Source organism: Odocoileus virginianus, chromosome 4 (genome assembly GCF_023699985.2).
Source record: "Odocoileus virginianus isolate 20LAN1187 ecotype Illinois chromosome 4, Ovbor_1.2, whole genome shotgun sequence".
Classification (NCBI taxonomy): Eukaryota; Metazoa; Chordata; class Mammalia; order Artiodactyla; family Cervidae; genus Odocoileus; species Odocoileus virginianus.
The window spans coordinates 29,801,818-29,829,097 of record NC_069677.1 but is presented as its reverse complement, the minus strand read 5'-3'; the positions used below and the strand labels follow the sequence as shown (position 1 = coordinate 29,829,097).

At 38.0% G+C, this 27,280-nt stretch overlaps 1 protein-coding gene across 3 annotated transcripts in view; it reads left to right on the top strand.

Moving 5' to 3' along the window:
* KCNMB2 (potassium calcium-activated channel subfamily M regulatory beta subunit 2) overlaps positions 1–27,067 on the top strand; it is a 290,210-nt gene extending 263,143 nt beyond the window's left edge. For all 3 annotated transcript variants that reach the window (XM_070466383.1, XM_070466382.1, XM_070466381.1), the window contains exons 3-5: positions 1,937–2,107; positions 5,005–5,200; positions 19,269–27,067. In XM_070466383.1, coding sequence (XP_070322484.1) covers positions 1,937–2,107; positions 5,005–5,200; positions 19,269–19,553 — 652 coding nt within the window. In that variant the 3' untranslated portion in view covers positions 19,554–27,067. The remainder of the gene's footprint in view (positions 1–1,936; positions 2,108–5,004; positions 5,201–19,268) is intronic.
* Positions 27,068–27,280: the final 213 nt, after the last annotated feature.

Below are 27,280 nucleotides of genomic sequence, written 5' to 3'. Positions count from 1 at the left end.
ATGCGTGTGTGTGTGTTTAGTCACTCAATCGTGTCTGACTCTTTGCCACGCCATGCACTGTAGCAAACCAGGCTCCTCTGGCCATGGGATTCTCCAGGCAAGAATACTTGAGTGGGTTGCCATTTCCTTCTCCAGGGGATCTTCCTGACCCAGGGATCAAACCCAGGTCTCCTGCATTGCAGGCAGATTGTTTGCTATCTAAGCCACCGAAGAAGATTAATACATATTCTTCCTTAAAAACTTTTGGAAATATGCTATGTGTGTGCTCTCACCCTTCTGTAGGGGATCAAAATATCTTAACCACCAGCCCAGAATGAACATGCCCCCCAGAATGTATGCCTGCTGTTAACACCAGTAAGGCCATCCTGTAGCATGAAGCGGAATAGAAGCCCCAAATATACATACAATTATACAAATAACAGATATCTCTTTCCTCCTCTGCAAAGTTCCATGTTGGATTCTAGTTCTTTTTCAAGCAGTGAGAGTGACTTGTCATGAAAATTTGAAAGGAAAATCTGAAGTCTGTCTCATGCATGTTGACTTTTTGTCTGAAGATTAAAATAAAAATGGCATAAGAGTTTTTTTCCTTCATTTTCATCATTCTATCTGTCCTCCTCTCTGTTCCCGGGCCCTGAAAACCAGCCACTCCCCCACCAAACTCAGTCCTGCACCCTAAAATCCAAAGCTCCCTTCTCAAAACAGAAACTGGAGAAGATTCCCATGGTTCCTTGGTCTCCCGCCTTCCCACAATCCCTGCCTTCCTGCCATATTTCTCATATCTCTCTCCCACCAGCCAGCACCTCCAGCAATTTTTCACTTCTTTTCTGCCTTCTCCTTCAGACCTAGTTTCAAATTCAACCCTCCACTAAGAAGCTTTTTACATTATTCACTCCTTTGCCATTCTGTCTTATAGGAATTCTTTGGAGAAGAACAGCAATTTTGGATGTTCTGATGCCCATGTCATAAAGCTAAAGCTCCCCACACCATTTTTAAATGGGAATATTTGTTAAATACTTCAAGTCAGTCATTCTCTACCTACTTATGTCATCTCATTTAACCATAACAGTGTAGTTACACATTATATCCACTTTTCAAGGAACTAGGAATTAGACAGAATAAGGAAGTTGTAGAGCTCACACAGCTAGTAAGCCATGAAATCAGGTTTTGAACTAGGAGACAGTGACTCCAATCTGTTTTGTTTTGTTTTTTTAATCATTGAAAAATTTTACAGATAGTAATAAAATTATCCAAACTTTTGGAGTCTGGCCTTGATCTGACTGACATTTTTGTAAACTTGCTCAAATGTTTACCATACAAGAAAAGAAGGCTGGGTCACCACTGGACATCTCCACCAATCTCAAGTGAACAGAGCTCTAAGCAACCCTATGCTTAAGAATGTTAACGAGAATAAATTCTGTCTATTACTACTGAGGGAAAGTAAAACATTAAGTTGATAGTTTCCTGATATATGTTGCCATTTACTTGAATTAATGCTCCATTAGGTATTAGGGGCTATAGAAAGATCAGTGATGATCAGCTGGGGGTTAGCAAAGGAAACAAAACTAACCCTAACCCTAACCCTAACCCTAAAAAAAAAAATTTAAAAAAAAAAAAACCTTCCACACTGGATGGTGGAAGCATTATCTAAACAACTGAGGGCATTGCTTTCTTTCTTCAGGCTTAGAAAAAAAGAGAAAGCATTGACAGCTAGACATACACCCCAAGTAAAGATGGGAGACTTGTTTCTGCTCAGGGTTGGGTGTGGGAATGTGTTGCGATGCAGCGGTCCCATGCTGGGGTCCAACCGCACTCAGGCAGGTTTGGAGGGCCCCTCTCGACCTCTCTGCCTTGGGAAGGCCTGAGCAGAGACTTATTCTTTAGGGCTGTACTGACTGACTGTGAACTTCATGTAAAACTGTATTATTTTCAACCTCAGAAATATTTACCAAAAAATCAGGGACCACGACCTCCTGGACAAAAGGAAAACTGTCACAGCACTGAAAGCAGGAGAGGACCGGGCCATTCTCCTGGGACTGGCCATGATGGTGTGCTCCATTATGATGTACTTTCTGCTGGGGATCACACTCCTGCGCTCATACATGCAGAGGTAACACCCCTGGGTGCTTGGGATGTTGTCTTTCGTCTTCCTTCTCCATCCTCCCACACAGCTTAGCAATTCCGAGGTCCTCTTTTTTACAGTCTTTGCTATGAAGCACTTAGAGCAGTGCCTGGCACATACTACTGTCAATAATGCTATCTAATAATGATGATAAAAATAGCTCTATGTGTAAACCACCTATGTGCCAGGGACTTGCTGTACACTACTTTTTTAATTTTCACAACTGTTCTATAAGGTAAGTATATATATTCTCATAAAATTAGCAACATTGAGGTTCAAGAAAGATCTAATATGCAGTGTCATTATTGTTGTTCAGTCACTAAGTCATGTCCAGTTCTTGCAACCCCATGGACTGGAGCCCGCCAGGTTCCTCTGTCCATGGGATTTCTCAGGCTAGAATACTGGAGTGGATGGTCCTTTCCTTCTCCAGAGGATAGTCCTGACCCAGAAATCAAACCTGTGTCTCTAGCATTAGCAGGCGGATTCTTTACTTGTGAGCCAGCTTTAGTATTTGGCAGGAAGAGCCAAGATTCAAACCTATATCCTGTTAATTTCAGAATCCCTGCTCTTGGCTCTTAACACCTCTGTCCATTCTCCACCTGCGTTCCTTTTCCTCCACAGCCCTCTCTTCCGTCACCCCACACACAAGCAGCTCTCAGCTGCACATTTCAACTTCCTGAAAATCTTTTAAAAATACTGACACCCAGGGCCCACCACCATCATTCCATAATGTCAGATTTAATTGGTCTGGAGTGGAACCCAGTCACCTGTAACTTTTGAAGTTCCCCAGCTGATTCTAACAGGCTGAAAAATACTGCTATGCACTTTTTAAAAATTAATTATTTAGTTTTAATTGGAGGATAATTGCTTTACAATATTGTGTTGGTTTCTGCCATGTATTATCATGAATCAGTCATAGGTATATATACGTCCCCTCCCTCTTAAATCTCCCTCCTACCTCCTACCCCACCCCACCCCTCTACGTTATCACAAGGAGCTCAAATCTGGTGCTCTTTGCACTTTCTAAAATAACAGGTTTTGAACTTTTCTTATTTAAGTATTTGCCCTGGGTTTACCACATAGATACAGAGACAAACACTGAGTTGGCAAGTGTGTTCCCCTTAAATAAGTCACGACACTCCCCAGCGTTTCTAGCTGTTGTCCATATTGGACACTCTGAGCATGGGAAAGTCCAGCATTGCTTTCACTAATCAAGAAGGTCTCATGATGCTTCAGTTTAAAGAAATGAGGCCCTTTCAAATGAAAAACTGAGGTTTCAATCCAAAAGAGAATCAAACCATTTTGTGGCATTCATTTCCCCACTTAAATTAATACTTTCATTTTAGAAGCAAAATCTAGTTGAAACACAGTAATTTGCTAAAATTAAGGCATCATCTTTCCCACTTATGGCCGCTCTACTCTGCTTACCCTATGCTTTCTACTCCTCAGTGAAAGCGCGGATGCCTCAAGCCGCAGAGTCCACTGATTCCGAAACCACTTTCCAATACTTACAAATGCTTATCATCACCTAAGACTTTTTTTTCTTCCTTGTATAAGCAAAATCTGACCACTCAAGTCCCCAGAAAATTTGTCACACCAGAGGGAGTCAGGGCTTGAATCCTGGCTCTGTACAAAATTGGACATGAAAAGGGGGGCCCTATTAACACACATCCAGCAAAAGAAGAGCTATTAATCTGCAAAGAAACGTGCCATTTTCTAATCACTCTGGTAATCAGTTTATATCCAGAAGGGAAACATCAACTCTGGGTACAATACTTCCTAATCACAAATATTACTCTTGATCATAAAATTATAAATATTTTATAATGAAAAGTTGACCAACGGGCAGCTCGAGGGGTTTTCTTTGTTTGTTTGTTTAATCTTTCTAACTGAGAGGTCTCAGGACATGGATAGGAATCTGTTAATCTCATATAATAGCCTCTTTTCCATTGTGGGGAAGCAGTGCAGTACCCCACAATGAGCCTGGGCTTTAGAGAAATACAAGACTGGGTGGAGTCACAATTTCCACCACCTACTAGCTGTGTCTCTTTGCATGCATTTGACTTCTCTGACTGTCAATTCACTCACCTTTAAAAGAATTTCATATCCAACATATAAAACAAAAAAAGACAATGTATGTAAAGTATCAATTAGGATGAAAAGGGTACAATAACTGATGGCTCTTGGTATAATCAAAAGATGAAGTTATCTTTTCTCCATTTTTAGGAAGACCTTAAAAAAATGCATCATTGTCCTTTCACCTATCACACCAGACCTTAAGCCCCTCCACTCTTTCATCATCTCTCCTCCCCTTCTCTGCCTGCAAAGTAGGCAGACATTGTGAGGTGAGGACCAGGTTACAACATAGAAATGCAGGGTGGATACAGGCTCTGATATAAAAAGATGCTGCCTTACCCTTACTGGTGAATTTTATAAGGAAAAAAAATCTAATTTAAATCAAGCATTGGAAAAGATGGTACTATATTTGATAGAAATCATTGGAAAAGTTCTCAGATGCCAGGCAAAGTTTATCTTATGTTTATATAGCTTGTGGCTCAGCTGGTAAAGAATCTGCCTGCAATGTGGGAGACCTGGGTTCGATCCCTGGGTTGGGAAGGTCCCCTGGAGAAGGAAAAGGCTACCCACTCCAGATTCTGACCTGGACAATTCTATGGACTGTATAGTCCATCGGGTTGCAAAGAGTTGGACATGATTGAGCAACTTTCACTTTGACAAAGCTGCTCTATGCAAAGGCATACACGTTACAAGTAGGTTGTATTACAGACTTGGAAGATTCTTCAAGTCAAGGAACTGACAAATGATCTCCTCTGCTTCCAGCTTCTGTGTCCTTGGCATCTGTGCTTACTCTTCTCCTCTCTATGTAGTGTATGGACCGAGGAGGCTCAGTGCACCTTGCTGAATGCATCCATCACAGAAACATTTAACTGCTCCTTCAGCTGTGGTCCGGACTGCTGGAAACTCTCTCAGTACCCCTGCCTACAGGTGTATGTTAACCTGACTTCTTCCGGTGAAAAGCTCCTTCTCTACCACACAGAAGAGACAATAAAAATCAATCAGAAGGTAGGAGCTTGGCACACACTGCATCTCATTCGCCCTCATGTAGCTCCACACCAATCCATCTCTGTAGTTCCTCTGTGCCAGCATTTCAAAGCAAACATGCCACTACAAAGTAGACCCTGCCTCATCCAGTCACAGAGTTCATTGCACTTCTTGACTCTTGCTTGAGAAACATTTATTTTCTGTGCAAGTCATGGTCAAATCAGTCCCCATTTTGTAGCACTTAAGATTTAGCCTTTACTTCCATTTAGAGGGGTAAATATCATATCCTTATTGATACACAAATAGATTAAATTTTTCAAAGCAAATGTGCAGCTTAATCTGAGTTATATAAACAAAAAAAAAAAAAAAACCCAACAGGTATTTGTCATATACCTGGGAACCATGGGGTTAAACTGTATTTTGCCTTTCCAAGGTCATTGTCACTTAGTTCTATGGTCTTGGAGATATAACCTAACCTCTCTGAGCCCCAGTATCTTCTTCTCTAAAAAGGTAATAACAATGATCATCTTGCAAGGTCATTGTGAGAATGAGAACAGAGTACAGAGCGTGCCCAGCAAAGCTCAGGCAAGACCTTCAACCCATGGTCACAATATGTGTGCCTGTGCCTATTTCTTCATAAACGTTAGGTTCATCATGGTTGAATTTTCCAGCACTAATATATTCAAGTGCACCTGTTAAATGTTTAGTATCACTGTATTAAAGCTGCAAATAAAATTTGCATTTAAAAGGTCTGGGATAACCAATAAAGTGTCAGCAGAATCAACCTGCCATTATGAATTTTAAGTTAAATACATTGCATTTTCGATTTATGGCAGCAATTTAGATGGCGAGAGGACTTTCATATGCCAAGACAACCTGACGCCATTCTCTAATAGGACAATTGACTCGCGTCACCAGGATACCACTCTCATGACTCTAGTCTTTCTTGTAAAAACTCTACAATTATCAGCAGTTAAATGATACAGATTATATGTCTTGAAAAAACTCAATAGCTGTGGAGCTTGATACTAGAACATAGGATTTGCTTTCTGATATATTAACACAAATAAGGAAACCCTTGCCTTTTGGTTACATTAACTTAACTTAATATCTCTGCAAGAATTTGCAAGAATTAAAATATTCTTGCAAATATCTCTGAAGACACAAGGTCTGCTCTGATTTCCTTTCATTTGTGGAAAAGAACACACAAACAATACCAATCTTAATCCTATTCTACAAATATACATAGCTAGTTCTCCCACAAAATGTATGGTTTTCAAGATCCCTAAAGTCAAGTTTTTAAATCAAAACTGACCTGTAATTATGGATACTTATAAAACTCTCAAATCTCCAAGAAATTGAAAATTGGCCAAAATTGAATAGACATGAAAAACTGAGACATATTTCCATTTTCTTGTCTTGATGTTTTATTAGTACAGCCCTGTGAATGCAATATGTAAGCTATAAACTGGGAGTGAAACTTATAGAAAATCTCCGTTAAGATTTTAGAACCAGTATTTTGTCTGCTGTCAGCATGATACTAGGTCATTGTTTAGTTTATTTACCTTGTTTTTAACTGTGAGACATGCAAAAAATGAAAAAGTGCAGCTTAAGCACCTAAAGAGATCCTTTACATAATTACTATGAAAGCAAAGAAACAAAACATGCCCTGCACTGCAGGAAATCGGAACCTTGAAGTTCTGATGACTAATGCTATCAAGTAGCTTTTCATTCATTTATTGGCATTTTGAATATCTTTTTTTGTATAGTGTCTGTTCAAGTCTTTTGTTTTCTATTGAATTGACTCCATTGGATTGTTTCTTCTTAATATTTATTATAGGAATTCTTTAAATTTAGATGCAAACCTTCCTTGATTGTTGTGTTGCAAATATCTTCTCTGGATGTGAAATGTCATCTTTTCACTCTCTTAATGATGTATTTGAATGAAAGAAGTTTCTAGTTTTAGTGCAACCAAATCTTGTCCTTGTCAATATTTATTTTTCTTTTCTTTTTTCCTTTCTTTCTTCTTTCTCTTTCTCTTTCTTTCTTTTTCTTTCTTTTTTCAATTGTTTGACTGTCCTGCTGTCTATTTAAAAAGTCTTTACTTATCCAGAAGTCATGAAGCCAATTCTCCCAAATTATCATCTAGAAATGTTTTTTCTTTCACATTTTGAGTACAATCTGCCTGGAATTGATTTTCATGCAAGAGTCAAGTTTCTAGATTTTCTTTTTATTCATATGGACAATCATTTGCCCAAGTCCATTTATGAAAAGACCACCCTTTCCTCACTGGATTATTTTTGTGATTCCATTTTCCCCTCTATTTCTTAGAAGTTATCTGTTCTGTTACTCTTCTTTTAGTGTTTAACTAGTCATTACAACTTGAAATATTGACTAATCAAGGATATTAAAACATTTTATCTTCATTTGTTCTCTTCTCAGGTTACATATTATCATTTTTATTCTACATGTACTTTAAGCCCATGTAGACATTATATTGCTTTTGTGTATAGTAGTTATTTATTTAGATGTGTCCCCATCATTTTCCATCTCCTTATTCTTCATTCCTTCTTTTGTCTTTGGTCTTCTATCTGGATCATTTTTTTCTACTTCCTGAAGAATATTCTTTAATATTTAGTACAATATCTTCTCTAAAGAAATCTCTGAAAGTATTCATTTTTCTGAAAATATTTTCTTTTCATTCTCAAAGTATCTACTCATTGAGTATATAATTCTAAGTTGGCTGTTTTTTTTTTTTTGTTTGTTTCTGTACATAGAAAACACTCCATTGTCTTCTGGTAAGAATTATAACTATTTGGAAATCAGCTCTCAGTCTAATTGCTACTTCTTTGAAGGTAATCTTGGTCTGCTTTAAAGATTATTTTCTTTAATTCTTCACAGTTGATCTACTATTATGTGCCAAAGTGAACATTTATTTCTATCTTGCCTGCTTAGTGTTCCAAGGGCCTCTCCTGCTATTCCTTGAGGTTCTTTGACAATTTTAGGGGGTCTTCAGTCATTATTTCATCAAATATTTCCTCTGCTCTCATTCTTTCCTGCTCCTCCTTTTTAGACTCCAATGGACCATGTTAGGCATTCTCCTTGTATCCCCTGTGTATCCCCCTCTTTAGTATTTTCCCTCCTTTTGTCTCTCTGTGCTTCTTGCTAGATATTGACCTAACTTCTGATTTGCAATTCTTTCCTCAGCTCTGACAAATCTGTCATTAAACCCATAATCCACTGAGCTCTTAATTCCTCTTACTGTATTTTTCATTTCTAGAATACCCATTCCAATCTTATTTTATACTTTCTAGTTTTCTGCAATATTCTAATTTTTGTCTTTTAAATTCTTCAACATAAAAAGTAAAATTGTAGTTATTTTAAAGTTTATTTTGATGACTTCAAAAAATCTGAAGACCCTATGGGCCTCTTCTATTTTTGTTTCTTGACTGTTTTCACGCTGTATTGTAATGTCTGGCTATTTTTTATTAGATGTCAGACATCATATCTAGAAAAATAGTTATAAAAACAATTTTAAGCCTAGTTTGATGTCATGATGTCATCTTTTCCAAAACTTATTTCCATTTGCTTCTGCAAGGCCCCTAGGTACAAATCATGATCACCTCATTCTGACTACATAAACTGAAGTTTGAGCTGAAGTCCCTGTGAGGACCTATCTTCTTCAGGTTGACCATCACTCCTAGGATGCAGCCTTGAAGTGTCCTGACCCAAAGTGAATATGGGCCCATGTTTGATAGGCTGTAATGATAATTCCTGCCCCTAGCTCTACAAGGCTATCAAAAATTCCATCCAGCCTTCTGGGATCTCAGCCCCTTTTAGAATCAACAGACACTCCAAGGGGAAAGGTAACACCAAACAGTAGGCTCACCTTCTTGGCCCAGTGATTCTTCACTCATTGGTTAGCTGTCCTCTGCCTTTAATTAGAAGCATAGTACATGCGTTGAAAATACAGTTATTACCATGTCAAAAGGTCACTAAACCATGATCTTAAGGTAGCATGAGAAACATACAAAATATTCCTGGGGAGAAAATTAAAATATTCTCTATCTTCACCTCTCCTTCCTATAACCATTCCCCAAGCTCACCAAAATTAGTAACCTTTCCTGTAGTTACCAACGAATGGGCATGGTTTTACTGACACATAAGGCACACTACTGAAAATGTTTGATTTGAGACAACAGGAGGCAAAAAGATGTCAGTCAAGCTTTCTGCTTCTTTATAGAATGAAATTCAAAAGGATTTTAAATTTTAAATTTTCACACTCTCTCATATATTCTTTTTCTTTAGCTTTTAAACCCAGTGACCAACCTCTTGTCACTAGTACAACTGAAGCTCCTTAAGCTGATAAGCTGGCATGCTCTGGTGGAGCAACTGACTGACTAACAATCTCTAGGAGCCGCAAGTAGGTTCAAGGGCCCCTGCCTCTCCTGGCAACAAGGTTGTCACTGGGATCATAAACAGTGGCTGAGTATTGCTTCACTGTGGTCGTTAAACTTCTCAGTGCTGATCTCCTTTAAGAGGTTAAAACTTTGTTTACTTTACCAGGGATCCCCCAAAGTCCCCATCTGGTTTAAGAGACTATTTCAAATGAATTTTTGTATAAAACAAGAAAATATATCCACTTTTGATATGTAGTTTAATACTATATGGGCTTCCCAGGTGGCACTAGTGGTAAAGAGTCCACCTGCCAGTGCAGGAGACGTTAAGAGATGGGGATTCTATCCCTGGGTCAGGAAGATCCCATGGAGAAGGAAATGGCAACCCACTCCAGTATTCTTGCCTGGGAAATCCCATGGACAGAGGAGCCTGGCCTGGAGGGCTACTTTAGGGTCCATAGGGTCACAAAGAGTCAGACACGACAGAAGCAACTTAGCACACACACAAGCACAATACCATATTTTATACATATATATATATATGTATATAATATAATTATAATAAGGAAGCCAGCTATTCTGAGTGGAGAATAACTTGTATGAATTAGCCAGTTATTTAAAGCTCCAAACTCAACATCACCCCTCATTTTGTCACCCACTCTGAAGCTTTCTGGTTTCCCCACATGCAGAGAGTAACATATTTGGACCAGAATTTCTCAGTCTCAGGACTATTAACATCTGGAATGGAATATTACTTTGCTGTCTCTGAGAGAAGGGTGGAGACCTGATTTGTAGGTTGTAGGATGGTTAGCAGCATTCCTGGCTTTTACCTGCTAGAAGACTAGAATCTTCCTCCTCCATGTGTGACAACAAAAACAGTCTCCAAAGAGTGGCAGAACCACTGCTTTTTATTTTGTTTAGCTTTTATCTTGAATGCTGGGAGATTCTAAAATTTTAATCAAAGCTTGTAAGCACTGAGCTCCTCTGCACAACATTTAGTAGGATAAGGATAAAAGGGAAGAAAATAAAGTGAGGTTGAGAATCTAAATGTGAGAAAAAGAGAGACCCACATTTATTAAGTGTCTATGATATACTATGTGCCAGCACTATGCTAAGAACTTTACAAAAATCATCTCATTTAGTCCTGACTAAAACCCTATTCCTAAAGTAATAATAGTCATAATTTATCAAGAGCTCACAATATGCCAGGCACTGTATAAGGCTAAATATTTTATATGAACTCACTTGTTAAATGCAGCAGCAATCCCACATATTAGGTACCACTACTATCACCACTTCACAAAATCAAGCTGAACTCAGAAAATGAAATAATTTTCCCAAAGTCACACATTCACAACTTAGGTCTAAATTAAAACTAAATCTCTTTATCTCAACATGATATCTCTTAAAAAGCAAAACAGCACATTCTCTTGAGAGAGTAAAGATAAGAGCTTTAAAAATTAAAATTCTATGAAATATTTACCCTTCTAATGGCATATTTTAGTGAATAGGTGAGAACCCACGCCATCCCATCATATGTCAAGAGGTGCTTAGGATCAAGTAAAAGGCCATGAGCAAGGAATAGAACTATCTGTGTTCCATGGGGACAAAATTGTATATTTAACACCAGTTTACACAGAATGAATATTAGACAGAAGTGCACCATGAAAAGAGAGGGGGGAAATGTGCCCGGAAATTTGACATACAACATCCCCATAACTGGGACCTTAAACTTAGGAATATTTACTGGATATTTGCTGAAGCTGCCTGTGGACCATAGATTGAGAAATGATTCTGTGGTTGACAAAGTTTAGTCACTACTCACCAAAAGTGAATTTGTGGCACAGCTAAGTAGAGGGAAGAATGTTCCCCCAAACAGCTTGCACTGAGCATCAAGAAGAAAAACCTGGAAAATGAACCTAATTCTTTCCATTGCTGAGGATGAAGGGCAAGGTCAGATTTGATATCTGACTTTCTCAAGGCCTAATTGGACACATCAGGGGCCTGAGCTCTCCCTGGTTCAATCTACTGTGGTTACTGACTAATCCTGAGGCTCCACGTGGCTCCTTTTTCATTAGTGGATTTCCTGGGTCTTTTAAGCTTCCCCTCTACCCCACATCAAGCAGAAATGCCATAACAAATGTGAAAGCTCTGGGAAACACAAAAAAGGAAAACCTCTCTTGAGGGACCTGTGTCTCGATGCTGCAGGAAACCATATCACATAGCAGACTGTGAATACTGTTTTCCTCTCCTCTACAAAACATTTCAAACAGTCCCACTTGCCAAAATCAAGCAGATACTACAAGTGCAAACTTAAAGTCTAGATTTTGTGAGATTCACTTTTTCAAAAGTGATGGCAAGGAGCAGGAAGTCTCAAGCGGGAATGAAAATAACATTCCAGTTTACTCTCTCATCTCCTCTGTCCATCGCTAGAGTTCAAAGAACTCAAAAGTTCGGAATATCCCTGTGGGCCAGAGTGCTCCAAGACAGACAGTTGGGCATCTCTACACCCTTTTAACGTAGGGATTATGTCCCCTTCTCCAGCACAGAACATAAAGCCTGGCACACCATGTATGCTTAATAAACATGTATACAACACTCATTCTTTGAGGACACTGAAGAAGCCCTATCTGACTTCAGAACCAAGAATATTTATGTTTCACATGAGCAATGCTTTTGTTTATATCTCATAGGCATTGTGAACAAGCATGCCCTAGATACCACAGAGTTCTGAGAGCAAATTTGTGGGCCACCTCTGTGAAGTGTAGGGTCTCCCTTAGTGGCTCAGAGGGTAAAGAATCTGCCTGCAATGCAGGAGACCCAGGTTCAATCCCTGGGTCATGAAGATCCCTTGGAGAAGGGAATGGCTACCCACTCCAGTTTCTTGCCTGAAGAATTTGATGGAAATAGGAGCCTGGTGGGCTACAGTCCATGGGGTCAAAAAGAATCAGACACAATTGAATGACTTTCACTTTCATGTCACTTTCTGTGAAGTCTAGAGCTTTTACTGAGAGCCTTTTCAGCCTCATTGCTGTCCCATTTCATCCCTCCTGCCTTAGTCCTATTTCTCTCTAATGATCTGTTTCAAATTGTTTATGTTTTTCATGCCTATGCCCAGCATGCAACCTGGTACTTTAGAGGTACTCAAAAGTATTCATTAGATTTCATTAAACTTAACTCCTCTCTGAAATAAGACACTGCCTTTTTAATAAAAGAACAAATGGAGGACAAACCCTTTCCCTGAGGTGATCTTGAGAATTGACAGCTCCTGTCCTACTGTCATAAGGAAAAGGAGGCTGGCCAGTGAGGTTATCCAGCCAAACATCCCCCTCCTACTGCCCGCACTTATCCCCATGGCTTTTATTTTGGGGTTGAAGGCCTGTCACTTTTTGCTTCACACTTGCCTAGTGAAGCATGTCTAAGCAAACACCCAACAGGTACTCTCTCAAAACTTCTGTACATCAGAAGAATAAAAATAACTCTACCCATGTGAAAGATTCTGGAAGGGAGGCTAAGAAACAAAAACTTTCAGTTCTTTTCCAAAGAACTGGAGAGAAGATGCAGTTGCTGGATCTTTGCTGGAAGGGAAAGGGCGGTCAGAAGAAGGTGACAGGACCCAGGTTTCCTCAGCTGGGAGATGAAGGGTCATGCGGTGGGGCCATCTCTGTATTTTCAATACTAAAGAGAATTTATGAGATTCGGGAACGCACAAAAGTTTATTAACAGAATTCAGGATGGAGAAGAAAGATCTGAGTCTAAGTCTTCCCAGGAATGGCCACCTCAGAGTTTTGGTAGGCTTCTACAGTCATAGTGTTTGTTGCTCAGTCGTCTCCAATTCTTTGCAATCCCATGGACTATAGCCCAATAGGCTCCTATTTCCATCAAATTCTCCAGGCTAGAATACCAGAGTGGGAATCCATTCCCTTCTCCAGAGTATCTTCCCATCCCAGGGATCGAACCCAGGTCTCCTGCAATTGCATGCAGCTTCTTTACCATGTGAGCCACCAGGGAAGCCCCTCTATAGTCATATGTTAGGCACAAAAGAAAGGCCTATAGCCATGTTAAAGGAAAAAAGAGAAAGAAAAAAGGAAAGATTTTTTTCTTTTAAGTGGTGTTCAAGTGTCTTCAGTCCAGTTCAGTCACTCAGTCATGTCCGACTTTTTTTGACCCCTTGGATGGCAGCATGCCAGGCCTCCCTGTCCATCACCAACTCCAGGAGTTTACTCAACTCATGCCCATTGAGTCGGTGATGCCATCCAACCATCTCATCCTCTGTCATCCCCCTCTCCTCCCACCTTCAATCTTTCCTAGCAACAGGGTCTTTTCAAATGAGTCAGTTCTTTACATCAGGTGGCCAAAGTATTGGAGTTTCAGCTTCAACATCAGTCCTTCCAGTGAATATTCAGGATTGATTTCCTTTAGGATGGAATGGTTGGACTCCTTGCAGTTCAAAGGACTCTCAAGAGTCTTCTCCAACACCACAGTTCAAAAGCATCAATTCTTCGGTGCTCAGCTTTCTTTATAGTCCAATTTTCACATTCATACATAACTACTGGAAAAACCATAGCTTTGACTAGACGAACCTTTGTTGGCAAAGAAATGTCTCTGCTTTCTAATATGCTGTCTAGTTTGGTGGTAACTTTTCTTCCAAGGAGCAAGCATCTTTTAATTTCATGGCTGCAGTCATTCATACATCTGCAGTGATTTTGGAGCCTGAAAAATAAAGTCTGTCACTGTTTCCATTGTTTCCCCATCTATTTGTAATGAAGTGATGGGACAAGATGCTATGATCTTAGTTTTCTGAATGTTGAATTTTAAGGCAACATTTTCACTCTCCTCTTTCACTTTCATCAAGAAGCTCTTTAGTTCTTCTTCACTTTCTGCCATAAAGGTGGTGTCATCTGCATATCTGATGTTGTTGATATTTTTCCCAGTTATCTTGATTCCAGCTTGTGTTTCATCCAGTCCAGCATTTCTCATGATGTATTCTGCATATAAGTTAAATAAGCAGGGTGACGATACACAGCCTTGATGTACTCCTTTCCCCATTTGGAACCAGTTTGCTGTTCCATGTCCAGTTCTAACTGTTGCTTCCTGACCTGCAAACAGATTTCTCAAGAGGCAGATCATGTGGTCTGGTATTCCCATCTCTTGAAGAATTTTCCAGTTTGTTGTGATCCACACAGTCAAAGGCTTTGGCATAGTCAATAAAGCAGAAATAGATGTTTTTCTGGAATACTCTAGCTTTCGATGATCCAATGATGTTGGCAATTTGATCTCTGGTTCCTCTGCCTTTTCTAAATCCAGCTTGAACATCTGGAATTTCCCAGTTCATGTGTTGTTGAAGCCTGGCTTGGAGAATTTTGAGCATTATTTTACTAGCATGTGAGATGAGTGCAATTGTGCAGTCGTTTGAGCATTCTTTGGCATTGCCTTTCTTTGAGATTGGAAATGAAAACTGACCTTTTCCAGTCCTGTGGCCACTGCTGAGTTTTCCAAATTTGCTGGCATATTGAGTGCAGCACTTTCACAGCATCATCCTTTAGGATTTGAAATAGCTCAACTGGAATTCCATCACCTCCACTAGCTTTGTTTGTAGTGATGCTTCCTAAGGCCCACTTGACTTCACGCTCCATGATGTCTGGCTCTAGGTGAGTGATCACACCATCATGATTATCTGGGTCATGAAGATCTTTTTAATACAGCTCTTCTGTGTATTCTGCAAGTGTCTTATGTATCTAAAACTATTATTCCTTTGTTCCTTTGTGTTATATATCATGCACTCTAAAATAAAATTTTTCCTAGACCACACATTCCATCAAAAAAGAATGATTTAAAAACTCAAGGATTTTTATCTTTTCAATCTACATTACATTTTTCCAACTAAGCGTAAATCACTCAACTCAAATTTTCATTTGTTGAAATGCATTCTACATACTCTAAACTAATCACATAAAATGATGAAATCATAAGATCACTAAATCCTTACCCCAAATTCATACCAGTCTTAGAAACAAACACATGGCTATACTTTGAAGCAGGAATCTAGAATCCTAGTGTAGGGTTTAACATAATGTCAGATCTCTTTGGACACAAAAACAAGGAACACATGAGTTATCAAACAAGTTTATTCCTGTGAAAACCATATAGCTAGTCATTTTACCATCCTTAAAGTTTTTGCACTTTAGTATGGGGCATGTGGTTAAAGACTTTATAGATCATACAGACAAATGGGACATTTCAATAAAAAGTTTATTAGTAAAAACTTATTGAGACTTTATGCATATTCACACACCCCTGCCAGGAAGACTCCTGGCATCAATATGTATAATAATTATTTATATATAACATTAATTAATTATATATAACATTAATTAATAGCATTTATATATATTATATATATAATATAACCACATTATATAGATAAAGAAGTTGATTGTGAGGACTCAACAAGCCAAGTAACTTGGTTATAGAAACACAGTAACCAGATCTTCCGATGACATGTCAGGGGCTTGTTACACTACCTCATACGTTCACAAGCACAAAAGAAGGTCTCACCAATAATAAAAGCAAATGAATGACTGACATATGGTGGAATTTTCAGGGATAATATTAGTCTAGTGGAAGGCAGTTTATGTGTGTTGAAAGGTGGAGGGTGGCATGGTTAGAAAAAGCTAAAAGCACAAGAGCAGAGGAATCTTTTCTCCACTAGTAGCGTGGAGCTGCATTTCTAAGTGCCACTGGCCAATGGGCCCACATCCAACCATATGGGACATGCCTCATCCGGCTAGTCCAAACACGTGCATTTGAGACCCTGATGGCTTCAAACTTTAATAAAGCAACTTCTGTATTACAGCCTTGCTAAATGGTCTCAAAAGTAATTTATATCTCATTGTATCTGGAAGAATCTTATGTAGTGACAAAATTACTGTCATTGGCTGATAAACATTTATCCAAAAAAAATTTTAAAGTCAAATCAATTCACAAGAGCATAAGAAATGAAAAAACTCTATTTTTAATGGAATGCCATTTTTATTGAGATCATTTCAATAACTTAGTACTGTTAGCCACTAAAACTACTACTATAAACTCTCCTGGCACCAAAATATAAAGAAGCCTGATGCATTTATATGCTAAAGTGGCTCATTTTTAATTCAACCATAAATGCCTTTAAATTTTTTTAATGCTTTCCGAATCAAAGCATTAAAAAAATTGTAGACATGACCTGGGCAGCTCTGAAGAAGGAAAAATATAAAGGTATCCCCTTATTACTTTAAACCCTTTTGATCCAGAAAGCATCCAACTGGTAGAAAATTTGTTTCACGGCAGTCATAGGCCAATTTTCATACCAAGTTATAACTCGCTGAGAAATTCTGCTTTCTTGGGGACACTTTCAGACCCTTAATGTTGTGCTAGTACCAGGTCTCTGCAGTACTCACATTTATGAGTGTACTCACACTTATTCTTAGCTGATTAAATCTGAAAGTATCAACCAGCCCTTGTATGAGAACATTAAGCCTTGTTTACGATCAATATCAGTATGCACATCCTCCTTTCTTAACTAATTGCAGAATCTTCCTGATGTTTATAGAGAAATAATCCAATCATTATTGCACAGTAAAAAAAAAAAAATTGAGGTGCCAGGATACCCACTAAAACAGGGAAGAGTCATTCAAACATACTCCATTAACAAAACTCATTCCATTTCTTTTATATTTCCTTCCTGTGAAATATACAAGTCTAAATTGGTGTCTGGAATTCCAGAATCCTGCCCCAAAACTTCCATCAGTGTCCCTCGAAGTTCACCAACAGCTCACCTCATCTGTGTCTCCTTATACAGGCCTATGAGTTGTGCACAGTACTGTACAATCCTAGGAGTGACAGTGACACTGTAAAAGTCATGGTTGTCAATATTCAAATCACACCTTATAAACTAGCAATATTAGTAAGATACATGGGCTTTTTTCATGAAGTCAGTGTAGTATGACATTTTTCAACAGAGAATAAGTGTTTTAATGACTCAGCATAGTTTTCTAATTCACATGAAAATACCAGTTTATCAGCAATCTTGTCACTAACCATCTTAATTCAGATAAATCAATTAAATTAATCATTTGATAATGTGTATAACAAGGAATAGGAATTTTTTTCCTATTTGGAGGCAATAAAAACCCCTTTTTACCGTAAAGAGGGTAAAGACTTAACCAAGGCCCATGTATCTCCCAGAGAAGTGACTTAAATCACTTTTTTCCTAACTTTTTTTAAAAAATAGATTCATTGTTATATCAGTTTTTTCACTTCTCCTTTACAGACCAAGGAGGTGGGTCACAGAGATTTCATCTCCTGAGAGGCTTTTTTTCTTAATTGGAGTACAGTTGATTTACACTGCTGTATTACTTTCTGTTGGATGATAAAGTGAATGAGTTATACATATATCTACTCTTTTTTAAGGTTCTTTTCCCATATACATCATAGAGTATTGAGTAGAGTTCCCTGTGCTATATAGTAGGTCCTTATAAGTTATCTGTTTTCTATATAGTAGTGTATATATTTCAGTCCCAATCTCACAATTTATATTCCTCCTTCTTCCTCCCTGATAATCATAAGATGGTTTCCTACATATGTAACTCTACTTCTGTTTTATAAATCAGTTCATCTATACCATTTTTCAGATTCCACATATAAGCAATATCATACAATATTTGTCCTTCCCTGTCTGACTTATTTCACTCAGTATGCTTTTTAATTTAGGAGAATATATGCAAAAACATATCTATAAATAAGAAGAAAAACTACAAAGTTCCGTAATCCCATCTGTACCCAGAGAAGAGGAAGAGAGAGGAGAAGGAGAAAGAAGAGGAAGAGGGAATAGAGGGGGAAATATCCTCAGAAGGGGACAGGGTAGGAAAGGAAACGAGAGATACAAAGAAAAAAATCAAAGGATATAAGTAGGTAGGAAAAAAAGAGAGGCATATAGAAGAGAGACAGCAAGAATGATAACAGGTGAAAAGATCAAAGAAAAGATATTTTAAATTCTCCGATGAGCGCTAGTTTAAGAGTAAATTGAATTAATTCTGCTTTATTTTTCCTTGCTTTATGAAAAAAGTTACTTTGTCAGTGCTAACTAGGCATGAACCATTTATCACAGGTCTTCAACTATTCAATATCCCTACACTTTCCAAGATTCATTTTTAGCAACTCATCAGGGGTATAGTTGTCTTCTTGGCCAATGTAATTAGACTAAAAATAATCAAGCCAAGCCAAAAAAGACAAGAGTAAACTACTTTCCCTGAGAGAACTGGCAGCTTTTGATATTACATGGGCAGTTGTGGACAGATATGACGAAAGGTTGACACTCTATTCTGTGGAAAAGTATATTCAATGGAGAATAACACCATGCTTAGCTGTGGCAAAATGAATCCACTTGAGTTATTTGATTTTAATCAATTTAAACTATATGAACAAGCTATCAAAGTACATCCTGGTCAAATACCTAAAAGCATTGTTTTAATCAGTGTGTGAGTTCTTAGAGTTTCTGGAGGCACTAGTTTGAATATATATTTTTTAAAAATCATGGTTATTTCACAGATCATTAAGTTGGCCTCTATACTCCTCCTCGTACTAGATACACACACACACACACACACACACACACAGTATTTTCTGGTGACAGTTTATCTCATTTTCCACAGTGCTCCTATATACCTAAGTGTGGAAAAAACTTTGAAGAATCCATGTCCCTGGTGAATGTTGTCATGGAAAACTTCAGGAAGTACCAACACTTCTCCTGCTACTCTGACCCGGAAGGAAATCAGAAGAGTGTCATCCTAACCAAACTCTACAGTTCCAACGTGCTGTTCCATTCGCTCTTTTGGCCAACGTGTATGATGGCTGGGGGCGTGGCAATTGTTGCCATGGTGAAACTCACACAGTATCTTTCCCTGCTCTGTGAAAGGATCCAACGGATCAACAGATAAAATCAAAGTGGATGAGATCATTTTCTTTAAAGCTCAAATACTGTTTTCTTTCATTCTTCACCAAAGAACCTTAAGTTTGTAATGTGTAGTCTGTTTATGAGTTCCTTAATATATTCTTATACGTAGAGCAATAATGCAAAAGCTGTTCTATATGCAAACATGATGTCTTTATTATTCAGGAAAAGAAACAACTGTTTTTTGTTGGTTGGGTTTTTTTCTTAATCTTGGTTCTATGCTGGAACTAGTACTTCCTTCTCTCCTTCTGCCAAAATCGGGCTCAGTTATTTATTTGCCAAGCTTCATGGAGGAATATAGGCAATATCTGTGACAAGTTGTCAGATCTCTTGATATTTCTGCAATATTTTTTGTCATTCATTGTTTACTAAAGCTGCAGCCAAAAATATTTTTTCTTTCCTTACTCTAAACTGAGCCCTGTAGCAAGTGAAGGGACCAGATTTCCTAATTAAAGGATGTTGTGCGTTTTCCTTGTATTTCTACCATATCACTGTAAAGAAGAGGGGAATCCCAGCAGCTATTTTTTCTTTTATTACTTTATACTCATAACTTTAGATTTTTTAACTGATTTCCAAAAAAATAAGCTGTTTTCATTAACCAATTCTATAATCTCTTCCTGTGATTTAATAGAAAATGAACAGAGCCCTTTTCCATGTAAGACCCTGCTACTGTGTGAGAAACTAACATTTACCAGGAGTTTCATTACCTATGAACTGACAAGGTTGAATACAATCCAGGAAAGTCTATGTTACTAAGATATTTGTGTGAAAATCTTTATTCCATTTCAATTGAACTGTTAAAATTAAGATCTTACTTGCTGGTCAAGGCTAGTGGACTGATTTCAATGGATAAATCTATCATGGCAAATTAACATGTTGGAATATTGCTTTCGAGAATTCATGTTTAAATTAATGAGTATGTAGTCTCTCTTTCTCACAAGAATAGCCCGTTGGGATTTTTAAATTATAGCACAGAATATTTGTCTCATCTACATGCTTTACTTTTCTATTTACAATTCTCTTTTTTATTGTTAGGTTTTATACACAATTTTTTCCCTAACACACACTTGGACTGAATAACAGATTTAAAGGAAGCTTTTGTTCACACTGCCATTCACATTGTTTTTGGAGTGGGGCGGGGGAAGAAAAATGAGGAACTGGTTTTAGACAAAAACATTCCATCTTTTATTTAACATCAATATCAAAAGAAGAAGAACAAACATCTATCTTTCTCATCTGTATTTAAGTACCTTTTTATATATAAGAACCTTTTATAATCAAGGTTTTCTAGGCATTGCAGAATTTTACAAATCATATGTGTGGAATGAATAGTGAAACTAACCTGATGAAATAGAAAAGATTCTGCAACATTGTAATTCTTAGTTTAATTTTCAAAAACAAATAAATCCGTAGGGTATAATCAGGACTTCAAATGTGTAACTAAAACTTTAAAAAAAATCCATTCCATGGGAAATATTTCACTGCCTCTTGCATTTTAAGTTGATAAGCCCAAGGTAGTCCAAAAACCTATGATTCACTATTTTTAAAGTTATTTTGGCTTCCCTGATGACTCAGCAGTAAAGAAGCTACCTGCAATGCAGAAGACCTGAGTTCAAACCCTAGGTTCGGAAGATCCCCTGGAGAAGGAATGGCAACCCACTCCAGTATTCTTGCCTTGGAAATCCCATGGTCAGAGAAGGCCAGTGGGCTACATGTGATCCATGGGAGGACAAAGAGTCAGACACGACTGAGCAATTGAGCAAAGATTATAAAGGACATTCCCTTTTTAACTCTCAAACACATACACATGATATTATAAATACTTGGAAAATATGATGGAAAACTTAATTCCGAGTTCATCTTAAAAACTTAATTCTGAAGATAATAGAGAAATCTTTGAGACTACAGAGCTAAAAATGTGTAACCTTTAATGTACCTTGGGCTCCCTTCAAGTGATCCAAGAGTGAAACACATGCAAGTAAAATTATTAGGTGAGTTAATTTTTCTTTCCCTCTAGGTTTTTTATTAAAAATTCCCAACTGATGTATCAGATAAGACTGTAGAAATCGCAAAATCATGACACCCAAAAGAAGTTAACTAGTGCCTTCTTTAATTCCAATAAAAAAACAACCTCTTAGAGTAATTTAAATACATACAAAACTAAATACTCATTATTAAATGAGAAAGAACTGAGGCTAATAATGTTTTAAATGCTTTGCATGAGTTAGATAACTTAAATTTTATAACAATCCAATTAAGGGAGCACTATTATTACCCCATCCTACAGATGAGAATGGTGAAGCACAAGATGTTTTAAGTAACTTCCCCAACAGATACTAGGATAAGAAATGAGAAAATAACAAGCTTGTATCTTTTACATTGTGGCAATCATTCCTATGGCTTTGGAGTTTTTCAGATAACACTCACAAGGTTTAGTAGGGAAGCAGGACTGAGCAGACAATTTTTAAGCTGAACCTGTTCTATCCTTTCACATTGGCAGCAACTATAAGGAATACTACAAAGTATACCACTGACTTCTCTCTTAAGAATGAATTTATAATCTACTGGAAGGGTCAAGATAATAGATCCAAAAAAACTAGAAAACAAGTCTTTAATCCACATCAGTGTGGATAATAGTAATATCTACAGAGGGTTGGTATGAAGCTTAACCAAGGGAGGTATAAATAAAATGCTTAGCACTGTATATAATATATAATAGATGCCTACCAAACAGCAATTATTCCTATTAATAGTAAAATGAAGAAGTCATTTATAGTATAACCTTTAGTATATGGTCTCTTGAAGTTGTTGTTCAGTCGCTAAGTCGTATCCAACTCTTTGCGACCCCATGAACCGCAGCACACCAGGCTTCCCTGTCCTTCACTATCTCCCTGAGTTTGCTCAAACTCATGCCCATTGAGTCAGTGATACCATTCAACCATCTCATCCTCTGTTGTCCCCTTCTCCTCTTGCCCTCAATCTTTCCCAATATCAGGGTCTTTTCCAATGAGTCAGCTCTTCACATCAGATGACCAAAGTATTGGAGCTGCAGCTTCAGCACCAGTCCTTATAATGAATATTCAGGGTTGATTTCCTTTAGGATTGACTGGAGTTAAACTCGCTTAAAATGTCATTATGCCCAAAACTCACACTAATGCATAATCCTTAGCAGGGATTCTAATCCTTAGCAGGGATCATCTAGCAACAGGGACAGTTACTACTTGAATCCTACCAGAAATGAGATAGGTTGCCAGCTAATAAGACAATGCTAAATGTTCTTCTGATAACTTTTTGAAATCTGTCTCCCTGTATCTACTCACTAAATCCACCCAAAACCAGATCAACACTGCTATCACTAACTTATTCTACTAGTATTATTTTATTTAAAAATGGAGGGAGGGTAGGAAAGACCAATTTCCATTTGCTTAGAATATAAGATCATGGAAAATAATTCAGCCAGAATTATGACATAAATAAAAATTTATAAATGTAGCATAAATGACACCAATTTTAAAAGGTTAATAATATAATCATTAGAACCTAAACATTCACAAATAACTTAAATTGATAAGCGAGTTAAACCCTTTAATGTCCATGTGAATATTATTCTTACAGTGCCTCTCAAGTATGATTAGGCCTTCTGAAAATTAGCACTATCTGAAATTTTATATTATGTCCTTATTCAACTATGTGACAACCAAGTTATCTAAGTGACCAGTTATCTAAGTGTGAAACTAGTTATCTAAGTAACCAGATTACTTAGGAGAATAGATGTTTTCCTAACAAAATGTTGCTACAATTGCACCATGGGTCCGTCTTGGCTAGAATGTCATTCTCCAATGCAATGCCAAGGAATTGAAAGGAAACGTCAATCTCTGCACTTTTGATAATGACTTTATGAGCAAGTGTTTCATTTAGGTAGGAAGAGAAGTTGTTCTCTCAAACAATACAATCAATTAGGGCTTCCATACCTATTCTTTAGCCAAGTTCTAAAACAAATTTAATCCCCAGACTCCTGCAAGTTGTTATATGACTTGTTTCCAACATAGTATGAGATCAGACTGTAGAGAAAGTTTCAAGGTCCTCTGCACAATCCCACCAGCTATTAGCACAATTAGTAGTACCAGAAATTTTTGTAGGTAGAAGTCACAAGGTCTCTTCATAAAAATCTCTCCCTCACACTACTTCTGTCTCTCACTATTTGGCTCCCTCTCTTTCTCTCTCCCCACCTCCCCCATTCTCTTAGCTCTATTTCTTCTCTTGTTTAATCTCTGTACACAGCAAAGATGACCCCCTACAATTACATGTTCACAAAATCCTTTGTGGTTATAATCAAAAAAGAAGAACCATGCTCAAATTTTACTTTGTAATTTTTCTATGAATCTTCCAGTTATCTCATAAATCATTTTTAATTCTAGTTTTCACTCAATGAGAGGTACGGGAATATTGTGGCTTCTATCTGAGAGGTTCTCTTAGAGGCAACTGACATCATCCTAAGAGGAAAGAATTGACAGAAAATAGAAACTAGTTTAACGGAAAGGATATTTGGAATTAGAAAATCTAATGTAAGCAACTATCACTATTCATCAGTTACTAAAGAATTTCTCTGTGTTTTTCTTAAGGGCCTTATGCTTCGGGGCTGGTGAATACCCATTTAGACTAGCACAGATTCTGTCGCCCCATTTATTGCTTGTTTTGGAATAAATTCATTCAAGGAGCATGAGAAGAGACACAGAGACGGGTTCTCCCTACCCCTTGGGTTTCTCACACGTCATAACATTTAAGCAAACAGTTCCTTTTCAGACCGTGCAGTGAGAGAGCTGATCACAGAGACATCAGCAGGAAGCTTCACTCACAATCTGCAATACTTCAGTGAATTCAACATCTAGACATTCATATAATACCCTCAACTTAGGTCTGCCCCAATTCATCTACCTCCTCCATTAGAGTGTCATCAAAGCTCAGCTGCTTTATTTGCGGTGCTAAAAACCCAGCAGTTTGTGAAGCAGCTGCAAGCCCTGACACTTAGCTCCTTCCCATGGTGAGCAAACAAACAGACTGTCCTGGTGCCATCCTTGAGCATGACAGAGGCATTATTTCAAAACAATTAACAGTGTCTGTCTCCAACCAAAAGCATGCAGCTGCTGTGGCCGACATCTAACAATGCTGAGAAGAAAGCCACATTCAGATTAGGGACTCAGACTTACATGTCAAATATACTCTTTCCTTTCCAACAGTTGTGACAGATGCAGAATTTGGTGCAATTGATACACTTAGGTCCATCTCTAGAAAGTCATAATCAGCTGGGAAATTTCAACTTCCTAGGAAAAGAGAGCGCCCTAAACACAGCTTGGGCAACTCTTAATGGAAATCTCAGCAGGAGCCAGGTCTGGCTCAGCCAGTCAAGGCCACTCAGAGCAAACCAGTTTTGTGTTGTGTGCATGCTTAGTCACTTCAGTCATGTCTGACTCTTTGCGACCCTATGGACTGTAGACCACCAGGCTCCTTTGTCCATGGGATTTCCCAGGTAAAAATACTGGAGTGGGTTGCCATGCCCTTCTCCAAGGAATCTTCCCAACCCAGGGGTTAAAACCACATCTCTTACATCTCCTGCACTGGCAGGTAAGTTCTTTACCATTAGCACTACCTGGGAAGCCACCTGGGTTCTGTGCTAACACCAACAAAGAAAAAGCCTTCCAACTCTCAATTTCTTTGAAAATGTCACGATATCTGACTGAATAAATAACACTTTGAATACTAACAACCCTCAAGTTATCCTGGCAAACATCCAAAACTATTTAGAAGAGTCTACTTGGTATTTGTGAGAAGTCCCATGTCCAAATCATCCAACAGTGGAAATCAGCAACTCTCTCCGCTTTTAAAAATGAAGTATTTTAATAGTTGAGTAGCCTCAGAAACTGCCAGCATTTACCACTAAACTCAGTTTAAAAAAAAAAAAAAACCCATGGAGATTGGAAAAAAGGGGCCCTTTGAAAGATCAGGCAGAGCCAGCAATTTATTTTACCCCTGATATCAGTGTAGTTTGTGATCCCTGAAGAGCAGCCACTGGGAAAAATGCAACCTACCTTCACATGGGCTTTCTTCCCATTTCCACTTCGATCTTGTGGAAAGTAGGAAATCAAACCCAGACCAGCCCTGACACTGACAGGCATCAAGGCCTGCTAAAAGGAAGGGGTTTTCATTCAACAATAGCATATAGACCAGCATGCTGTTCTGCCTTTACTTAGGAAAATTTACATCCCAAGACATAGGGATGTTACTGACAAGTTTGCCACTGTAAATGACTGGGATCATGGAGTGAAATGACCTTTTAAGTCTGTTTCCTACTGTCATCCCCACTCTTATGCTTCAGCCATCTAATCAGTGTTCATCCCTAAGGTTCCAAATTCTTTCACACCTCTGGGCTTTTGTATTTACTGTCTCCTCTGTCTGAGACTCCCCTCTCTGATCTCTCTTCTTTCTATCCATCTGGCTAACTAATAATCACTCTTCAAGATTTATCTCAAACTTTGTATCAGGTGATTCAAGCCCAGGATAGGTGCTTATCTTCTATGCTTCAATAACATCCCACTGCACCCCTCTATAAAAACAATTATCACACCACATGATAGTCGTAGTTTATTTTTCTATTACCCCTACAAGATTCTTGAAGACGTGGATTTATTTTACTCATCTTCATTTTATTTTGAGTGTATATTCTTAGCCTCTAGTCTAATATAATTCCTGGCATATAGGAGGGCGCAATAAATGTCACTTAAATGAATAAACAAGTAATTGAATTATTATTGAATAATAAAAAGTAGGCAAATTAAGCAGATTTCTCTGTATTGTGACTTGAAAATCTTCCCATCAAAAAAATAACCTGAAGAGACACTACTAGAAATCAGTATGTTTAACTTCAGATTCTTGTGACCTGGCAATAAAATTGCAGATGGCCCTGAACAATGCTGTCTTTCTCAAAAATTCCTCATCACACTAAAGCACCCTAGAATCATCCATCACCCCAGAAACCTAAGAGCAGGGCTATGGAAGAACATAAAAGGTAAGTTCTGATAAGAGACAATTAGAGTCTTAATTTACAGAATGGAATAATACCCAAGAGGTGGAAGGTCTAAATAAATGATTAGCACTCAGGCTTTGGGAACATTCAGACCTGAGTTTGAATCCTGGTTCTGTGAGATTTGGGGAAATGTATCTACCTTACTTGTGCATCAGTTTCTTCATCTGGAAAATAGCAATAGTAACATAAGATAGTAGCATAATCAGATCATGATTAAATGAGATATATATAAAATGCTTATCAAAATGTCTAGCACATAATAAACATTCATAAAATGACATCAATTGTTTTATGATGATTACTAATAAAAGGTACAGACTATTATCATTTTTATGACCGGGCACTGGAAATTTTGAGGCAAAGGATCAAAAAATGAATGCAAGTTAAGTAATGAAGATTAAGACAAGCTTCACCTCTCTTTCAATTCTCCCAGGACTACAATTTCTCCTCACCACCCCCAAGTGAAACCTCATAACTAAGGTCAGTTCCTAGGAGATTTGAAAGCATTCCTGTCAACAGAGAAATGTGCATGGGGAGTCAGAGATTGATTTGAGATGTTATATCACATGCTCCTCAACTTCTTTGGAGGATAAATCTCTGTAGAAGATTCCTGTTCACTCTCCCTAAGTGGT